This window comes from Sinocyclocheilus anshuiensis, unplaced genomic scaffold (genome assembly GCF_001515605.1).
Source record: "Sinocyclocheilus anshuiensis isolate Anshui unplaced genomic scaffold, SAMN03320099.WGS_v1.1 scaffold454, whole genome shotgun sequence".
NCBI classification, from domain to species: domain Eukaryota; kingdom Metazoa; phylum Chordata; class Actinopteri; order Cypriniformes; family Cyprinidae; genus Sinocyclocheilus; species Sinocyclocheilus anshuiensis.
Window position 1 is genome coordinate 2,680,959 of NW_015548217.1, and position 19,235 is coordinate 2,700,193.

Below are 19,235 nucleotides of genomic sequence, written 5' to 3' on the forward strand. Positions count from 1 at the left end.
AATAAATGAAATATCAAGAACTTTTTTGTTTTTAACAAGGTGATTATTTTTGTCAGTTGCTTTTTTGTAATAATGATTTCACATCACTCTATGCCAGTAGATGGCACCCAAGACGCATTTCACAAGATACTTGTGCAATTTATTTTGAATTCATTCATATGAAACATTTTGTCTTTGTTCATCTGCCAATTTACACAATTTATTAAGTGATTTCTTATTTGCAAATGGATTTATCAAATGATGATGATGATTATTATTATTGTTGTTGCCATTTATTTATTGATTTAATTTAATATTGTTTTTTTTAAAGGCAAGACACTACAGGCAAAACCATTTTGTTTCATACACAGTTCAATTTTGAGAATTTGGCCTATTTTGCTTTTAAATGCTTATTTGTGACCCTGGACCACAAAACCAGTCATAAGGGTCAATTTTTTGAAACTGAGATTTATACATCATCTGAAAGATGAATAACTAAGCTTTCCATTGATGTATGGTTTGCTACACATTTTATTACACGCACATCTATCTATCTATTTGTTTTTGTTTGGTTTGTTGATATATAATCCATCTAATATATATTGAACATTTTATTCTTCAAAACAAACAGAAAATTTAAATATAACATTTCACCTGTAGTGTCTCCAAATATATGACAGTAAAGTTCTAGATAGTTTGATGTGGATATCTCCCCCTCTTTGAATACTTACTGGAGTCCTCAATCTTTATCTGGGGGTTGCTGAGGAGGATGGGCTCTGGGGACATACTGGCAGATGAGAGGGTGGGGGTATCAGAGGGGTCTGGGGTGACGAAGCCCTCATCTCGGGGCGTATCTGCCCCTCTCCCCTTCTCTCTCTAGAAACGTAACCCAGGGTGGCCAATGAGTGGTGAAATGAACAACATGGTCAACCAAAACAGAAGGAAACACAAAATGATATGGGTTCAACAAAAAGGAAAATGATGGTAACACAAAACTAAATAAATAAATAAATATTCAAATTAACGATGAAATATGTAATGCTTATATTTTTTAAATCCCAGTTTAATATGCACAGATATTTCTAAGCAACACAATCACTCTGAAGCTCATGGAATCCAAACAAAGGACAATGAGATGAGATTTCAAAGAAGTTAAATTAGTTCAGGGGATTTATTTAAACCTGATCTTCTAAGAACCAAATGATTCAAACCCAGAGATCACCTGAGACAGATTTACACACGCATGGCTGTAAAATTATAAGGATTTATGAATGCTCTTATTTCACTTTAGGGTGGAGAGTGAATAATTGGAGTATCATATCCCATCAGTGGAGGACATGTCGTCTTACCCTCCTGCTGCCTCCTCCAGGTGTGTGTTTGATGTTTTCCATAGATCCCACCTTTGACTGAGCCTTGAATTCAACCTTCTCAGACCTGATCTCAATGTTTCCTCCACCTTGAAAAGGCAAGTGAAATTCCTCGTGATTTAACTAAATTTAATGCATAATTATTTACATGCACTCAAAACGCCAAGTAAATCAAGGCCAAGGTTTGAGCTGTGGTTGCGTTTGGTATCTAAAATCCAAGGTGCATGATTTACCTGGTTTGTGGCGGATGTTGTCTTTCGATCCGCACTTTGACTGCACATTGGTCAGATCAATCTTTTTGTGGAGGATTTGGACCTTTTCAGAACAAAAAACAAGGGTTTTTATTCTTCTTCCAGGTAATTATATAAGATTCTGTTTAAACACACTTTCACAGATTTACACAAGAAAGAGAAAAAGCTGTAACACTTTAGTTTAGGGACAAATTCTCAGTATTAAATAGTTGTTTATTAGCATGCATATTGCTAGCATATTGGCTGCTTATTAGTACTGATATAAAGCACATATTAATGCCTTATTCTGCATGAGCATATATTAGAACCCTTAATCCTACCCCAAACCTAAATTGAACTACCTAAGAGTAGCTACACTTAGGCAAAAGTCATAGTTAATAGTTCGTTAGTATGAGAATTGGCTCCCAAAGTAAAGTGTGACCAAAGAAACTTGAGAAAATGCCAGACAGTTGCAAAAGTACAACTGGTCAGTAAACTTTTGAGTCCCCTGAACGCAGAACACCCTCTTGGTGGTTTAGTCGTCTCTGAGAATATCATTTTTAAAACCAATTTGCATTAAAAGTCTTCACTTAAGACCATAGATTGAGGAGACAACATGAGAACGGTACAATTGTGTACCATCCTTGCTCCCAAAAATAGAAGCGATGACCTCATAGCCACAGCTGTTGGGGGTTTTTTTCTGTATAAAAAGGCCTCAGTGTCTTCAGGGTGAGGTCAGCTCTCAGCTCTAGCCAACTGCTCACCACAAAGCAGCACTCGGCTGACCAGAGCGCTACAACAAGAGCCCTCTGCGCTAAAGAGCTGATGTCCTTCAACAGAAGATGAGAGCAGCTCATCTTGAGTGCATAAGGATCTCTATGGATCAGCCGCTGGTACTTTTAATGAGTGTTCTGGCTGTCCTTAATGACAGGCCGGTTGGCATTAAGGGTTTGGATTTTAGTGGTGGTCAGGTCATCTGTTTTTGTAAGGAGACAGGCTTTCCTCAAAGTCAAGATCAGTCTTATAATTATATAGAAAATGGAAGTATGGGAGCTTTCTGTTTTGAGTGCAGTGGATTGCTCTGAATGTTCTTCTGAGTAAATACTTAAACATATAAAGATTCACAATGAATTAATGTTACTGTTTTAGGAGGTTTTGCGAAGGAAAATACGAAAAGCTAACAAAAAAATGCAGATTGAGGAGAAACAATTTAATAAACCACCACAAAACACAAAATGTACGAGATTTAGAAGGTGAGTGATCATAAAGTCCTAGCTAAGAAACCATTCAGTATTTACCCTGCATTAATATAAAACACAATACATCAGTACTATACCCATTTAATTGTAAATGCTCATTTGCCATATTTCTACATTTAGAATAAGTGATTTAGATAAATGTAATCTTTAAAAACACTAATGTTTTAATAAATAACACTGTTAAATGTAATCTTAAACAAATCTTAAAATCTTTCATATTGTACATTATGATGATGTGATGCCAAAATTCACCTTTAGCATTTAAAAGCACTGATTTTATATTTTATGCATTTTAAGCGATTGATCGGTTATTGGCCAAATTGGCAAATTAGTATCAGCCACAATTGTAATATCGGTGCATCCCTACTATTAAAGTCTCTTTAGTATGATTTTTGGTTAAACACCAACAAACGGGCCCCTGTTTACTCACTTTTCCACCTCCAGGTAAATGTTTGATATTATCTTTGGAACCACATCTAGACTGCACACTACTTAAGTCCAACTTCTGATCGGGAATTTGAACCTGAAAGAGTGAACAGTTTGGGGAAGAGAAGGAGATCTGTATCGGGACCAGAGAGGAACCCAGAGGCTTTTTAGACCATGAAAGTGCAGGTGTTTGTGACTTTGAGAGGGTAGATAGAACGGGGTGTTTCCACAAATGGTCATAACTTCAGGAAGAACCAAGACTGAAGGTGTTGAGTTCAACCCATAGTTACTCACATTGCCACCTCCCGGTACATGGCTGATATCGTCTTTGGAGCCACATTTTGACTGGACATTACTAAAGTCCAACTTCTGATCCAGTATTTTTACCTGGAAAATCAAGTTGGGAAGAGCAGGAGTTACCTTTCTAATTATCTTAAGAGACAGAAAGAACTGCCAGTGAGTATGTGAACGATACAGCACAACCATCAATTCACTAAAATAGCTTTGTTGTCTCCCACTCACTCTTGACTTAGGTTTCAATATTCAACAATTGAATTGTAAAGACCCTCTTTTACTGTTCAATATCAATTCAGAAGTGTGAGTAGTTGGTGACTGTGTAACAGACAGAACTACTACATTGAATGTGAGTGTTATAACTTCATAACTTGGTCATAACTTCAGGAAGAACCAAGACAGAGGGTGTTGAGTTCATCCCATAGTTACTCACACTGCCACCTCCCGGTACATGTTTCAAATTGTCTTTGGAGCCACACTTTGACTGGACATTACTGAAGTCCACCTTCTGATCGAGAATTTTTACCTGAAAGGGTGCAGAGATCACAAGGAAAAGAAGAGTTACCTTTTTTGGGTGAAACCAAACCAGAAACCTTCTGATAGAACCTAAAAAGTACTTTTACTTATAACATCTGAAGTCATACAGTAATTTTAACTTCATGAGAAGCATCTGAGGAACATCTCAAGTCAGTAAGGGATGGCTGGGAGTTTGATTAGTCTTGATTTCCATCTATCAGTAGTAAAGTAATGAAAGAATAATGGTAAATTTAGGAGTATATGTTTTACCCCAACGTAACTTACATTGCCACCTCCAGGTGTGTGTTTGATATTGTCTTTGGAGCCACACTTAGAAGGGACATTACTAACGTCCAACTTCTGATCAAAAATTTGTACCTGTTTAAAGCCAACGTTCAGAAGTTTTCAATGAACAAAAATACCAAAATGGTTCCCGGATTCTCATGAAGCATAAAGACATTATAAAGTGCTTTCCCAAAATAGACTTGGAATGGCATATATTTTAGGTTGTATGCACAACTGGATAGTTACATTCTTGGGAAATGTAACCATTACAATACCTAGAGATAATATATTAGTCAATTCTCACTGTACAGTGTAATTCTTAGCTAATATTTGGCAAACAGTGACAGTTTACTGATAATGTTGAGATAGCAAATTACAAATACAGTTTGGTGATAATACTCACATTTCCACCTCCTGGCACATGCCTGAGGTTGCCTTTGGAGCCACACTTGGCCTGAATATTACTGAAATCCACCTTCTGATCAAGAATTTGTACCTGTGAAAGGAAGAACATTGGGAGAGTTGACTTAAAAGCTCATTTTAGCGAATTAATTTCAGCTGAAATGACTTGCACAGCCAATCCGATTATACTTCAAAACTTAAGCTGCTGCCATTTAAGTGTTTAGGTTTTTTTATATATATAAATTTCATATATTTTTAAACTGCCAAAATGTTCCACATACTTCAACATAAAAATTTGATTTTAACTGGATCTCAAACGTAACTGCAAACAGAACATTCAAATGAATCAACTCAAAAGATGAATTACCCGGCCGCCTCCAGGCTGGTGCCTCAAGTTGTCAGTGGAGCCGACTTTGGATCGTATGTTCTTCAGATCAGGGAGGGGGGCAGCGGCCGACAGTGATGTGGGTGAGCGGTTCTTCGGAGATTTAGGGGTCGAGCGAATCACTGCAACCTTCTTGATTTCATTTCCTGTGATTGGAGGCTTGCCATCCGCAGCCTTGCTGGCAGGGGATTTGGGAGTGCCGGGGCTGCTGTGCCCGCTGGTCTCCGGGGTCTTAGGAGAGTCTGGGAAACAGTATAGGGTTATGTACATGGCAATAATCTCATAATCAAATCTTCCATTCTTCAAAAATATATACAAGATTCCTTCCTAAAAACTCCTTTGTGAAAGAAACTCGATTACCTTTTCCATTTTTGTCAGCCGAAGTCATGGCAGGAATCTTTGTACCGGCAGCATGAGGTCTAATGCTACTAGGAGCCTAGAGATACACAGAAATATATAGAGCTGTAATTTTCTCAAATTATGCAAAAGCTGTAAAAATATTATTTTAAGGACACAAATGCTATATTTGCCTTAACAAGACAAAGGAGTTTGCCATTTTTATTACAAAAATGTTTCCAGGATATGGATATTCGTCATTTTCACTAAATGACATTGTTAGCATTTCAAAATGGCAATTCTCTAGCAAGACATGTACGCCCACTGTTGAACATTACTGGACAAAAGCACTCATATTTTAAGAAGCTTTCATAAAAAAAATAGGAAAATTAATTATTGGCCTAATAGCATGTTTGTCTGCTCAAACATACAGTTTGTTGAAAGCACATTCAGTAATTATGAACCCATCCACTGGAAGCACGATAACAGAGCTGCAGCTGAAGTTATGCAGTACAACCATTCTAATCATACTGACTATTTTCAGCCATCAGTGTTGATGCTGTATCCTAAATCAAAATTAACATCAAAGATGTGTGAATGAGATGTTGGTCAGTTAGTTGGAGGAGAGAAAATGTTGCCGTTAATCACAGCAGACAGTGCACAGACTGCCAGTAAAACAGGCGCAAAGTTAAAGCAGAAGCTACAGGACACAGGGTCCGACACCAGCAGCTGTACTCACTCTTGGCCTGGATTCTTTGGGCCCAGAACTGGTGGAAGACACTGAGGGAGATCTACTAGAGGAGGTCTTTTTCGGGATGGAGGACGGTGTTTTATGGGAGGAGGGTCTGACTTTACTGTTTTTAGGGGTCTTTATATAAAGAGCAAAATAGTAGATGGAGTACAAATAGCGACAGAAAGCAAAATAAAAGGCAGAAAATACTATAATGAAAGTGGAAGAGAACAGAACGATTATGTCAAACAGCTATTAGCACTCACCCTCTTCTCAGCATCACCATTGGTCTTGGACTGAGCTGTGAAGGACCAAAAATGCACCAATATGAATACAACCAGTATATCGGAAATAGCATGTGAATAAATGTGTTGTTAAACCTAGTGAGCTGCCTAACCATTACTAAATCACTACTAAACCTCACAAGAGACTAATCTGTAACACTAGAGACTCAACTCACAATCGATTTCAAAGCAGTTTGATGTTAACATGTTGCTAATAAGTAGGGTGACCATACGGGCCATTTTTACGGGATGCACCCTTGCCAGGATTTCTATATTGCCTAAAATATCCAGGTTTTGGCTGTTAGCACTGTGCAGATCGATTGTTGTATGACATTATTTCACGAGAGCTATAGAGAGTAGAGCAGACGGCTCCATATGCTTTCAAATTGCTCTTGCGGTACTTTGGTATCATACAATGATCGGTGCGCAGCTTCAAGTCAAACGAACGAACAAACACGTGCGCATATTTGCATCACTTTGATCGTTCTCGCCTTCTCACGCGCGACACGCCACGATTGGTCGATTATGTACAATACCTGCATGTTATTGGTCAAACTACTTTGGATGTTTAAGGCAATATAAAAATCATGGCCAGGACGTGTCCCGTATAAATGACACATATGGCCACCCTACTAATAAGGCGACACAAATACCTAGCACATACAATTACTGAATCAAATGGTTTTCGTTTATAATCAACATTTCTCTCACCTGGCCTGCCATCTTGGATTTAAAAGTTCATCATAATGCATTTTTATATTGCCTTTTCCATGAAGGATATAAATAATGTTACTTTAGAATTAGAAAGCTTAAATAAAATGTCTACGGTAATGCATATATGCTTCTTTAAAATTCTTCCTCCGTACACTCTTAAAAATAAAGTTTCTTTATTGGCATCTAACAGGGCCGTCTTGGGGGGGTGGGTTCGTTCACCACGGGGCCCCCTCAAGCGCGGGGCCCGGTACGACCGCACCAGTTGCACTCCCCTAAGGACGGCCCTGGCATCTACAGTTCCATCAAGTACCTTGAAAACGCATGGCATCTTTCCATTCCACAAAAGGTTCTTTATAATGGAAAAAGGTTCTTTATATTTTAAAATGTTCTTCACAGTAAGAAAAAGTGGTTCTTTTTAGAACAGTTGACCGAAAGGTTCTTTGGAGAAACAAAAATAGTTCTTCTATGGCATCGCTGCGGAAAAAAAACCTTTTATAAGTTATTTTTAAGAGTGTAGGACCGGAATACCTTTGCTAAACTGACTACAGTAAGTTTGCTACATTTATTCCTGATCCTTTCGCTCATTTTCTTCAATTGCAAATTTTAACTGGATCTTATGTAATTCTATTGTTTTTAAGAAACAATTGGGAAATGTAAGCTGTAAATGAAAGTGAGGGGTCTGTTAAAGCAGCGCTGCACCAGAGGGTGTTATGAACATGCAAGTAACACGTTCATGCACACAGACATGCCAAACTGAATTAATTGAACCACGGCCAGCAAACATAGATTTCATCAATCGGCGCAAAACAGGCTGCAAGACCACCGGAGGGAACAACAGAATGAAAGAGTGAGACTGAGTGCCCAAAAAAGGACAACGTGTAGCAAACAATTGCAGGACAACAGATCGTTCTCCTCAGCACGCCGTTCATTTTGGAGGATGTTCGTTATAGACAGAAAGTGGTGCATAGCTAAGCGACTCTGTAAAACATAGGTGGAGGCAAACCAAGGAAGAGACACTGCACTGGGATTCTGTGAGCTTATCTGCACAGACCTTTGAACTGAGCCACTGGCACCAGGGATTTTCTTGCCGGGGAGACGTGGACACCTTTTGGAGAGCCAATTGTGCTTGTAGAGGGAGGAGTGGCTTCTGTGGCTTCTGCGATACTGCTGCGATCAACCCCTGATAACGTAGCATCGACTTTCTCCTGCACCTCTCCCGTTGCTTCCATGTGTTCATGAGGTAGAGTTTTGGAAACACTATGTTCTTTGGTTTCAGAAGGTGCATATTCAGCGAGAGTCGTCTGAGCCCTGCTGGCCCACGCCGGAAGCGTTTCTTCTTCAATATGGCTCTCGTTGCCGTAAAAAGACAGTTCTTCCTCTTCCTGGAGGGTCTCGCTGTAAGGAGCCCTGGCTTCTGCAGTCCTCTCCCCGACGGATGTCAGGTCTTCCAGGGCGGCGCTGCGGACCAGGAAAGTCATAGGTGGCTCGTTCTCCAGAGACAGGCTCCTGGTGCGGTCTGGACTGACGGCTGTCCGCCGATGATGGGAATGGACTGGTCGTCCAGACCAGCTGCTTCTGAGGAGGTCTTCATCCTGCTCTAGTATTCGCTGGGGGTCTACACGGCTCCAGTCCGAGTGTTGATCATAACCATCTGATGAAAACCCTACTGCTAAAGCTGGAAACAAAGCCGCTTTTGCCTGTCACTAATGCACGTCCCATTCACCATGGACAGAGAGTGGACAGAAGATTTACAGAAAGCAAAGACAACATCTATATCACTCTTCTCAAGGAAGCTGTCACATGATAAGGAGGGTCACAAAAACACTTGTGGTGACAACTGTAGAGGAAAGACAACGGGCATAACAAACTGGTTTGCTGGCCTTTGCTAACATACAAAACAGACAGCTGTGATGGAACTGGACTTCACACTGAACACAGAAATATGAGCTGATAGGTACAATTGAAGAGCAAGATTGCTTGCAAAAAGTGTTTTTTTTAAATCTGACTTAAACATGAAGCATGTTGTTTTTGTGCCATAAACCTTGAGAAAAAAGAACACAGAAATATAAGCTGATAGGTACAATTGAAGAGCAAGATTGCTTGCAAAAAGTGTTTTTTTTAAAATCTGACTTAAACATGAAGCATGTTGTTTTTGTGCCATAAACCTTGAGAAAAAAGAAGTACACTTTAGCATACTTTATTTAGTATTTATTATGGAAATGATATCCATTAAAGTATATCTGTAATGTTTATTTTATGTTATTTACAATTAAATAAAAATATATTATAGTTTAAATTTATACAGTGGGTACGGAAAGTATTCAGACCCCCTTCAATTTTTCACTCTTTGTTATATTGCAGCCATTTGCTAAAATCATTGCGATACTGCTGCGATCAACCCCTGATAACGTAGCATCGACTTTCTCCTGCACCTCTCCCGTTGCTTCCATGTGTTCATGAGGTAGAGTTTTGGAAACACTATGTTCTTTGGTTTCAGAAGGTGCATATTCAGCGAGAGTCGTCTGAGCCCTGCTGGCCCACGCCGGAAGCGTTTCTTCTTCAATATGGCTCTCGTTGCCGTAAAAAGACAGTTCTTCCTCTTCCTGGAGGGTCTCGCTGTAAGGAGCCCTGGCTTCTGCAGTCCTCTCCCCGACGGATGTCAGGTCTTCCAGGGCGGCGCTGCGGACCAGGAAAGTCATAGGTGGCTCGTTCTCCAGAGACAGGCTCCTGGTGCGGTCTGGACTGACGGCTGTCCGCCGATGATGGGAATGGACTGGTCGTCCAGACCAGCTGCTTCTGAGGAGGTCTTCGTCCTGCTCTAGTATTCGCTGGGGGTCTACACGGCTCCAGTCCGAGTGTTGATCATAACCATCTGATGAAAACCCTACTGCTAAAGCTGGAAACAAAGCCGCTTTTGCCTGTCACTAATGCACGTCCCATTCACCATGGACAGAGAGTGGACAGAAGATTTACAGAAAGCAAAGACAACATCTATATCACTCTTCTCAAGGAAGCTGTCACATGATAAGGAGGGTCACAAAAACACTTGTGGTGACAACTGTAGAGGAAAGACAACGGGCATAACAAACTGGTTTGCTGGCCTTTGCTAACATACAAAACAGACAGCTGTGATGGAACTGGACTTCACACTGAACACAGAAATATAAGCTGATAGGTACAATTGAAGAGCAAGATTGCTTGCAAAAAGTGTTTTTTTTAAAATCTGACTTAAACATGAAGCATGTTGTTTTTGTGCCATAAACCTTGAGAAAAAAGAAGTACACTTTAGCATACTTTATTTCGTATTTATTATGGAAATGATATCCATTAAAGTATATCTGTAATGTTTATTTTATGTTATTTACAATTAAATAAAAATATATTATAGTTTAAATTTATATATTAAATGCAAGAGTTCTTCTTGACCCACTAAATTAAATATTATTTAATAATTACTTCTACTGTCTTTGAAATATTGTTACTGACAAGCATTTATGATAACAAAACTATAGGCATATGTCATGTATTTGTGATTGCACTAAACTGCAACTTTTTTTTGTTAAATGCAACTTTTTAGTGTAATTAAATATTTTACATGTGAGTCAAGACATCAAAATAAGTCTCTTTTAAGCATGTCAAAAAATGTACTTTAACACTTTTAATTTGAAATTATTACAAAATTTATTTAAGAGACTTAAGAAACAATGTCATGAAAGTGGACTTTTTTTTATTATATAAGTACAGGTTTTTAAAAATATACTTCAAAGATTTGAAGTACACTATAAGTGCACTTTCAAGTGTGCTTCTTTTTCACAAGGGTTGCAATTAACAAACAAACATGCCTCCCTTCTGCCATTGGCTGGTTAAAACAGAAACAGTTCCACCCCAAACTTAACTGTTTACTAAATAAACACAGCAACAGTGTTTGCACTGTGTTTTCACAACCAATGAATGCTTCTATACTATTATTTTCTACATATTTAAGAGAAAAATGGTTGGAGTCTGCTCTTTAAAAGCACCTAGTTGCTCCTGATTATTAAAATAAAATGGACATACAGTGTCTCTGTGAATTCAAAAACCAAATAACCAGTACAAGATACAGATCAGTGAGGTGAAGTACTACCAGACAAACTTAAATTAAAATTGGAGTCTGCTCTTTAAAAGCACCTAGTTGCTCCTGATTATTAAAATAAAATGGACATACGGTGTCTCTGTGAATTCACAAAACCAAATAACCAGTACAAGATACAGATCAGTGAGGTGAAGTACTACCAGACAAACTTAAATTAAAAAGAAAAGAAAAAATCTACGAGATCATAATTCATGTAGCATAATGTCTATTCTACAAAGCATGACACTAATATGGTAGTTGTGAAAGAGATAAAAAATAGTACTTTACCTGTAGGCGCTGTTCCTCCAGCTTATTAATGATCAGGATATGTAGCAAACAGAGAAAAACATAAAAGACAACATTAGAGAATCACAAAGATGGACTATAAACACTCTAACCTAGCGTGAAATCGCACCATCAATATACACTTCATTTCGAAATCACAAAAGCAACAAATACTTGCAATTATAAAACGGAGAGTTCCGGTCCTTGATTCTGATTGGTTGAGCCAAGTTCGAAGCTGTTGTAAATTACTCTACAAACATACACCTTTGTTTACATTTGTGTGTTGCTCGGCAACCACTTTGTTGGAACCACAACCTCACTGTAAACCACGGCTTCTTGGGGCTTATTGCTTTATTAAAGCATTGTGACCTGTGAGAGAAAGAGCTTTGGCTGAAATTCTTTTTTGGCACAAAGCATTCATTCCAGACTTGGCATAGCATCACACCTACCCTGGCAAAGGCAGCTGAGCTCTCTGAGGTCTTTGTGACTAATCACATGAGAACTAAACTGAGAATGGTGCTGGAGTCGCCCTCGAGTTTGTTTTGATTTAAAGGGGTCATATAATGCTGCTAAAAAGAACATTATTTTGTGTATTTGGTGTAATGAAATGTGTTTATGTTAAAAGCCTGAAACCTGTCAGCATGCCGCAGCAGTGATCTCAAAATCAAATTGTGTGCTTGCAGACATACATATTACCGTACACTTTACAAATCACCCCATTGTAAGCGTAACATAAAAAGGATTTCAAAGCAAGAAATGGCAATTTGAAACAACTGCACCCAAGATGGCATTCTTGTTACCAGTAGGCTCAAACAGATGCAAATGCATCCTGCAGGCTTTAAATATGCAACGAATCAGAAAAAAACACTGTAGAAAATGAGAAGCATTAGGATGTAAGGCACAAAGGCATCCACATAAATTAAAGCACAAAAGGGCAGTCAAGCAAAGCATGTCAGTCAAAAGAGGCAGCAGTCGATGGAGCAGAAGATCCATACCACTCGCCATTTCCACTACAGGCTGGCACTGTTCTTCTTTCTCTTCCTGTCTTGAATCCTGGGGGCTCTCTATAAAACAGTCATTTGAACAGTTTACACACCAAGCTACTAAAGGAAGTCCAGGTTTACTTGTGAAAGTGAAGCTGCTGTTAAAGTCAAAAAGCAAGCCAGAAATGAAAGGTTTAGCTTCACAGCTCAGCTGCAGTGAGACTTTAGTTGGGTTCCAAAGTGCTCTGCTGAAAGAAAAGAACTGGATGGTAAACTCACACGAGCACTATGACAAAATAAATTAAAAAGGAGAAAAGCACATTGCAAACAACCGGAAATGATGGTAGCCTGGTCTTGAAACTCTGTATATTTATCAAGGCATAGTTAGTAAAAGCCATTCCATTACATAAAAATAAATACTTAAAAAAAAAAAACTTGGTTAACTTTGTGCTTAATAAAAAAAGGCAATTTGAAAGGGAAAGGGAAGACAAAATGCATTTCAAAGCATCTTTATTATAAGTGCAGCAATGCATACCACATTGCTTCTCCTCAGCAGAGGTGCCTTCAGCATTACTGTGCTCATCATCCACCTGTTCTTCTGAAAACTCCTCTGTGAGAGAGAATGGTGGTTAAAAAACACATAAGGCACAACTAATGTGGAGTTATCAGTTGTTCGGGACAATCAGTATTCATAGAGACATGTTTAAAATCTGTTAAGGTTTTTCAATTTGACAGTATTCGTCTTAATTGGCAAAAAATAACAAGTTTACACAGGTAACAAGACATTTTTTGTTTTGGTTTGTAAAAATTTTTGTTTTAAAAGTATTACGTTTTTCAAGAAATGAATGTCAAACAGCTGGAGCAATCTGTCACACTGTACTGTGACCTCTATGTGACCTCAGTATTTCCCTGCAACCGGGTCTCTGAACTTGGTAGGGGAAAAAAAGTAATTAATTCAGTTGTTGTTAGGACACCTGTAAATTTAAAAACACACTGCTAATTTTACTGTCCAATAAAATATAAGGGGAGAAACAGGCCATTTGAATGTACTGGCATAAAAGCAACAACCTGCAGTGCTGGAAAGTAACTGCTTATTGAACTAACAAGAAACACTGTACAAAACATTCAAAAGAAATTTTGCCCATTTAGCTTTACAAAAAAAACCACAGTATAAATCAGAGGTGCGGAACCTTTTACTATGGGTGCTGTGGGCCAAAAGTAAAAGCTGCATTACATCCAACTATTTCATAATAAAATGTACCGTGTAAACATGAATATATGAATTAGAAATGAAGATATGATTCATTGGCATGGCGGGCCGAATTAAAGGTCATCATGGGTCAGCACTGGCCTGCAGGCCCTGGTTTGGGCTTCTCTGATTTTCAAAAAGACATACTTCAAAAAGTAGACTGCATTAAACACTGAATCACATGCACCTCCTCAAAACTAGGGGCATTCTGCTTTGCTAAATGTTACTGTTTGAGTCTACTGCATTTTTGTTGGTGTAATCATACTATTCTTATTTCTTTCACAATATAGTATGCGCAAGTAAATCCATTTTGATATTATTTAAGCAGACTCCTAAAAGTTAAAACATTTTTACACAAAACTGAATTAACTGCTAAAACAAATCCAGGATGATAGCTGATGACAAAGGGATCATATGGATCACAATAAAAAATTTTTTTTTTAAATGTGCAATACTTTGAATTCTGAAAAAAAACAAGCAAAACATGTCAACAAGTTTAAAAACACCAGTAAAAATTTTTTTACACTATAGTTCCTTTCCAGATGTAAACAAAAGGGGGTTTCACGCATACAACCCTTTCTGGAAAATCACCTTTAAATTACCACTTAAGAGATCATGTATGAACAGGACCTTTTGAGAAATACTGGTAAATTTGTTCTAGAAATTTCCTGAATGAAAAGTTGTAACTTTGCTGGTAAAATTGCCATTTTGATGGAAATGATGCAATTACTCTGTCTGCACTGTGTACAATAAAGGCTGGTTCACACAAAACACTTTTTTTTTTCCCACTGCGCTGCTTTTAATTGTTTTTCTATGTAAACAAGCACTAGATGGACATCTTTGACCATTGCACCACATCTCACTGGTTTTTCAGCATCTTGCTCATGAACGTTGAGTCATTTAGGGTTTTAGTCACTTGGAAGTAAAAAAATACTGCCAAATAGTGAAACTGAAGCATTCCTACTCATTCTTACAGATGAAGAAAATGGCTCAGCATTTAAAAACAATTTCTGATCATTTACATTAGTTTATCTGTATTTTGGTGTGGATGTGTGAATGTTATCTTAATGGTATGTTAAGCTTTTGCTTGTGTGAAAGCAGCTGTTTAATACTGTGCTTCTAAAGCCACTACTAGCTTTACTATCTCTAACATACTCACTCTCTGCTGTGCCATTGCAGTATCTGCCATTTATTGGTGGCAGATGCTCTGAGTAGTGTTTCCTCCTTGTGTGTGGCATTACAGGAAGAGCAAAAGGGGAGAAAGTGTGCACTAGTGAAGGCTGTAAACTAGGGAAATATAAGCCACGCACTAAAGAATGCAGGGGGTCAGAGAGGAAAAAGAGAGAGTGTTATGGTCCCATTTATGGCATGTGAATACATACAACACAACGGAAGACTCTGTGGCAAGTTGGCACCTTTACAAAAGACTGTCAGTCAATACCACCACTGTGTTTGTTCCTTCCTTCCATACACATGCTTGGAGTTCAGCGATTGGCTGTGGTTTTAAATAAGTGACTACATTTACAAAACGTTCTCCAAAAAAAAAAAAAAAAAGACGGATTTTCCCAGGACTATATTGCAACATCATTAATTTAAAGGAACAGTTCACCCAAAAATAAAAAATATTGTCTGAAAATCCCTCAGGTCCATTGTGGGTCACCCTCAGGTCATCTCAGTTTATTCCCTTGCTCACCAATGGATCCTCTGCAGTGAATGGGTGCCGTCAGAATGAGAGTCCAAACAGCTGATAAAAACATCACAATAATCCACAAGTAATCCACACCACTCCAGTCTATCAATTAACATCCTGTGAAGTGAAAAGCTGCACGTTTGTGAAAAACAAATCCAGCATTAATGCATTTTTACTATTGTTTCTGCAACAATACCCATAATCAATAATAATGCTTCCTCCAGTGACCAAGTCCATCCCCTGTTGTCTTCTCACATCAAAATCCATCCACATGTTTGTTTAGAGCTGTTTTGGCTTGTAAACGGTGCTTGATCTGTGCATATCTCTCTCCTGATTCAGACAAGATTTTTTTCACTGGAGAAAGCAACATTATGGATAGAGTGGTGTGGATTACTTATGGATTATTGTGATGTTTTTATCAGCTGTTTGGACTCTCATTCTGACGGCACCCATTCACTGCAGAGGATCCATTAGTGAGCAAGTGATGTAATGCTAAATTTCCCCAAATCTGTTCTGATGAAGAAACAAACTAATCTACATCTTGGATGGCCTGAAGGTGGAGTATAGCAATTTTTTTTATTTTGGGGTGAACTATTGCTTTAAGAAACTATAATCTAGTTTTGATTACACTATATGCTAGAATGACTGAAGCAATCACAGTAAAGAATGCCAGATGAAGTCAAGAGTTACTGAATAAGACAACTGTTTATACTTTTGGTGGAGCAGTGAATGAAGGGTTTTCAAACTCGCTCAATGTCCATCGATTGTGCATGCCTTCCTTTGTACACTGTTGCCTTACATTTTCTATGACCCAACTGAGAACCAATTTCATTACTGTGTGCTTTTCAAAAGGCTAATGGTCTGCAAAAAAACAAAAAAAAAAACCCACAAAACCTCACACACATGCAGAAGAAAGCAGGGTGTGTAATGGCATTGAATTAGTACCAACGTCCTCAGAGGAGGGTGACCCACATGCCTGGATTACAGCGCGACGCAGCTGCAAAGCCTGGATTGAGGGCCCAGTCAAGCATAGCCTTGTGGTTTATGTAAAGGAATTAAAACACAAGGCTGTATCAAAGAGCTGCTGCCACTGCGGCCACCTTCATCACAAAAGGCTAATGGTCTGCAAAAAAACAAAAAAAACCCCACAAAACCTCACACACATGCAGAAGAAAGCAGGGTGTGTAATGGCATTGAATTAGTACCAATGTCCTCAGAGGAGGGTGACCCACATGCCTGGATTACAGCGCGACGCAGCTGCAAAGCCTGGATTGAGGGCCCAGTCAAGCATAGCCTTGTGGTTTATGTAAAGGAATTAAAACACAAGGCTGTATCAAAGAGCTGCTGCCACTGCGGCCACCTTCATCACTAAAATATGTATAAAGATCATACGCCCTGCAATGTCTTTGATCATTTGATACGTTTAATTTGCTCATGACGGGAGGAAACACACGTTAGCGGTCATGCTAATTGATGCTCAGAGGGATAACACATATCACATGTATGCCGTATCACGGTGAATTCATGTGCTAATGAAGTCATTAATATAATCTCATTATTTAGTAGGCACATGTGCAAATCTTTCTCTGGTGTATTATACAGAACAGCATTGTCTGATAATATCGTCCTCTGGCAGCCAAGATATATCTGATTTTGCCTGTCATAACATTGCCGTTGTAATATTTCATAGTGTGCACTACATGTAAATAGATACTATTTATGATTATTTCATCCTTATTGGCTGTGGATCTTTTACACACTCTAAGAACAAATATTTTTGCTCAACAACATTGAAAAATAACGCAATAGTTTGCACCAATCTTTTTGAGTTATGACAACTTTCAACCCGATCTCACGGCAATTCGTACATTTTTTGACAAGGTGGCTAATTCGTAAGAATTCCTACAACCTCACTCTTATGAAAAATCATACGTATTTTACGAGGTGGTAAATTCATACACCTTACCCTGCCCCTAAACTTAACCGTCACAGAAATCGTACGAGTGAGGTCGTGCAAATTCGTACGAATTAGCCACCTCAACCAACAAACTACATTGTACAACTACAATGAATTGTAGCATAAACTAGCACCATAAACATTTTAAGTAATCAACTTCAACAATTTTGTAAGTTGTACCAACAAATTTAAGCATAATTGAGTGATGGCCATGGAACCAACTAATCTTATCTATTTAAATTCAAATTAACAGCTAACACATCACAGGCTAACTTTTGCAAAAAAATGTAAATATTTGAGCTCACATGGCTCATACGTAGCCTTTCACAACTTAAACGAAAGCACAACTTTTCAGCATAATGGTAACAACAAAACAGAATAACAGAAACTCTTTTAAATGTCAAACATTCAAACACATCAGCATTACACAATAACAGGTCTTTCCATTCACTAAAAAACCACATAAAATACCAATTCAACATTTATTCTTCTTACCGAGTTCTATGCAAAGCATGATGAAAACTAGAAATCTACTGCCCAATTCTCAAAGCTATCGAGGCAATTTCATTAAGTTACTAAAAATTTTTTAAAAGGTTGAATTAAATAAATAAATGCATGTTTGAAAGTTACAATTTTAATTTATTTAAAGGGACAGTTCACCCAAAAATGAAAATTTTGTCATAATTTACTCACCCTTATATTGTTTCAAACCTGTGTGGGTTTCTTTCTTATTTCAAATACAAAAGAGATTTTGAATTTTGAAGAATCAAACAGTTAATGGTCCTCATTGACTTCCCTAGTAGAAATACTATGGAAGTCAATGGGGACCATAAACTGTTTGATTACCAGCACTCTTCAAAATACCTTAATTTATGTTCAACATAAAGAAACTCATACAGGTTTGGAACAACACGAGGGTGAGTAAACGATGACAAAAATTTCATTTTTGGGTGAACTATTCCTTTAAGTTGTGGTAGAAGGTCCGCTGCATGTGTAGACCATATTCCATACCAGTATGTCCTTCAAAGACAATTAAACTTGTCCTTCAACTACATGTGAATGCTGTCATGAAACACACACACCCTGTTCACACTGCAGAGCTTGTTTAATAGTTCTGACTAATCAGTTAATCAGTATGTGTGTGTATTTATTTGGACTGGCTGTGACACAACCAACCTGTTTTCCTACAGAAGCGAGCTCACCTTTCATTGGACAGTCCCCTGGTCTCACGAGCCCCACCGCAATTCCATTCTCCTTATGGAATTGGTTTCCATGGTGATGATCGTTGATGGTCATTCCAGAAATGGAGGTTGCCATGGTATCGCCAGAGTTGTAGTGAGCTGTGTGGCTATTGGGCGAGGAACTCAATAAATCGTGCTGCTGGTCCATAGCAAGTCCAAATGAGGATACTGAAGGGGGAGGGGAGGATGGAGGGTAAAGGTAAGAGAGAAAAGAGCGAGAAGGGTGTAAAAAGAAAGAAAGAAGGGAAAATAAAAGGAATAAGTTAGTGGATGTACAAGAGAAAAGCAGTTCAAAAAGCTTTTACCTGGCACTGATTGTTTTGCTCTGATTCCTTGTGCCAAAATTATGGTGGCCCAGTAGTGCACAACACAACAAAATTTCCACAACATAACGAAATCGCCACAGTACAACAGAAATAAGCCGCAACACAACAAAATTAGCTAAACACAACGAAATTAGCACAACACAACGGAAACAAGTCGCAACACAATGGAAACAAGCCACAACACAA

At 38.4% G+C, this 19,235-nt stretch overlaps 1 protein-coding gene across 8 annotated transcripts in view; it reads right to left on the reverse strand.

Moving 5' to 3' along the window:
- LOC107654024 (microtubule-associated protein tau-like) overlaps nucleotides 1-19,235 on the reverse strand; it is a 34,665-nt gene that overhangs the window by 2,982 nt on the left and 12,448 nt on the right. For 2 of the 8 annotated variants that reach the window (XM_016440905.1, XM_016440906.1), the window contains exons 2-12: nucleotides 18,685-18,891; nucleotides 14,995-15,144; nucleotides 11,607-11,627; nucleotides 6,476-6,510; nucleotides 5,504-5,579; nucleotides 5,126-5,385; nucleotides 4,760-4,852; nucleotides 3,989-4,081; nucleotides 3,266-3,358; nucleotides 1,580-1,661; nucleotides 1,329-1,435 (exon numbers count right to left, since the gene is read on the reverse strand). In XM_016440905.1, the coding sequence (XP_016296391.1) occupies nucleotides 1,329-1,435; nucleotides 1,580-1,661; nucleotides 3,266-3,358; nucleotides 3,989-4,081; nucleotides 4,760-4,852; nucleotides 5,126-5,385; nucleotides 5,504-5,579; nucleotides 6,476-6,510; nucleotides 11,607-11,627; nucleotides 14,995-15,144; nucleotides 18,685-18,871 (1,197 nt within the window). In that variant the 5' untranslated portion in view covers nucleotides 18,872-18,891. Of the gene's footprint in view, nucleotides 1-710; nucleotides 856-1,328; nucleotides 1,436-1,579; nucleotides 1,662-3,265; nucleotides 3,359-3,988; nucleotides 4,082-4,759; nucleotides 4,853-5,125; nucleotides 5,386-5,503; nucleotides 5,580-6,475; nucleotides 6,511-11,606; nucleotides 11,628-12,598; nucleotides 12,668-13,121; nucleotides 13,197-14,994; nucleotides 15,145-18,684; nucleotides 18,892-19,235 lie in introns of all 8 variants that reach the window. The other 6 variants (XM_016440907.1, XM_016440908.1, XM_016440911.1 and 3 more) reach the window with 6 other exon arrangements.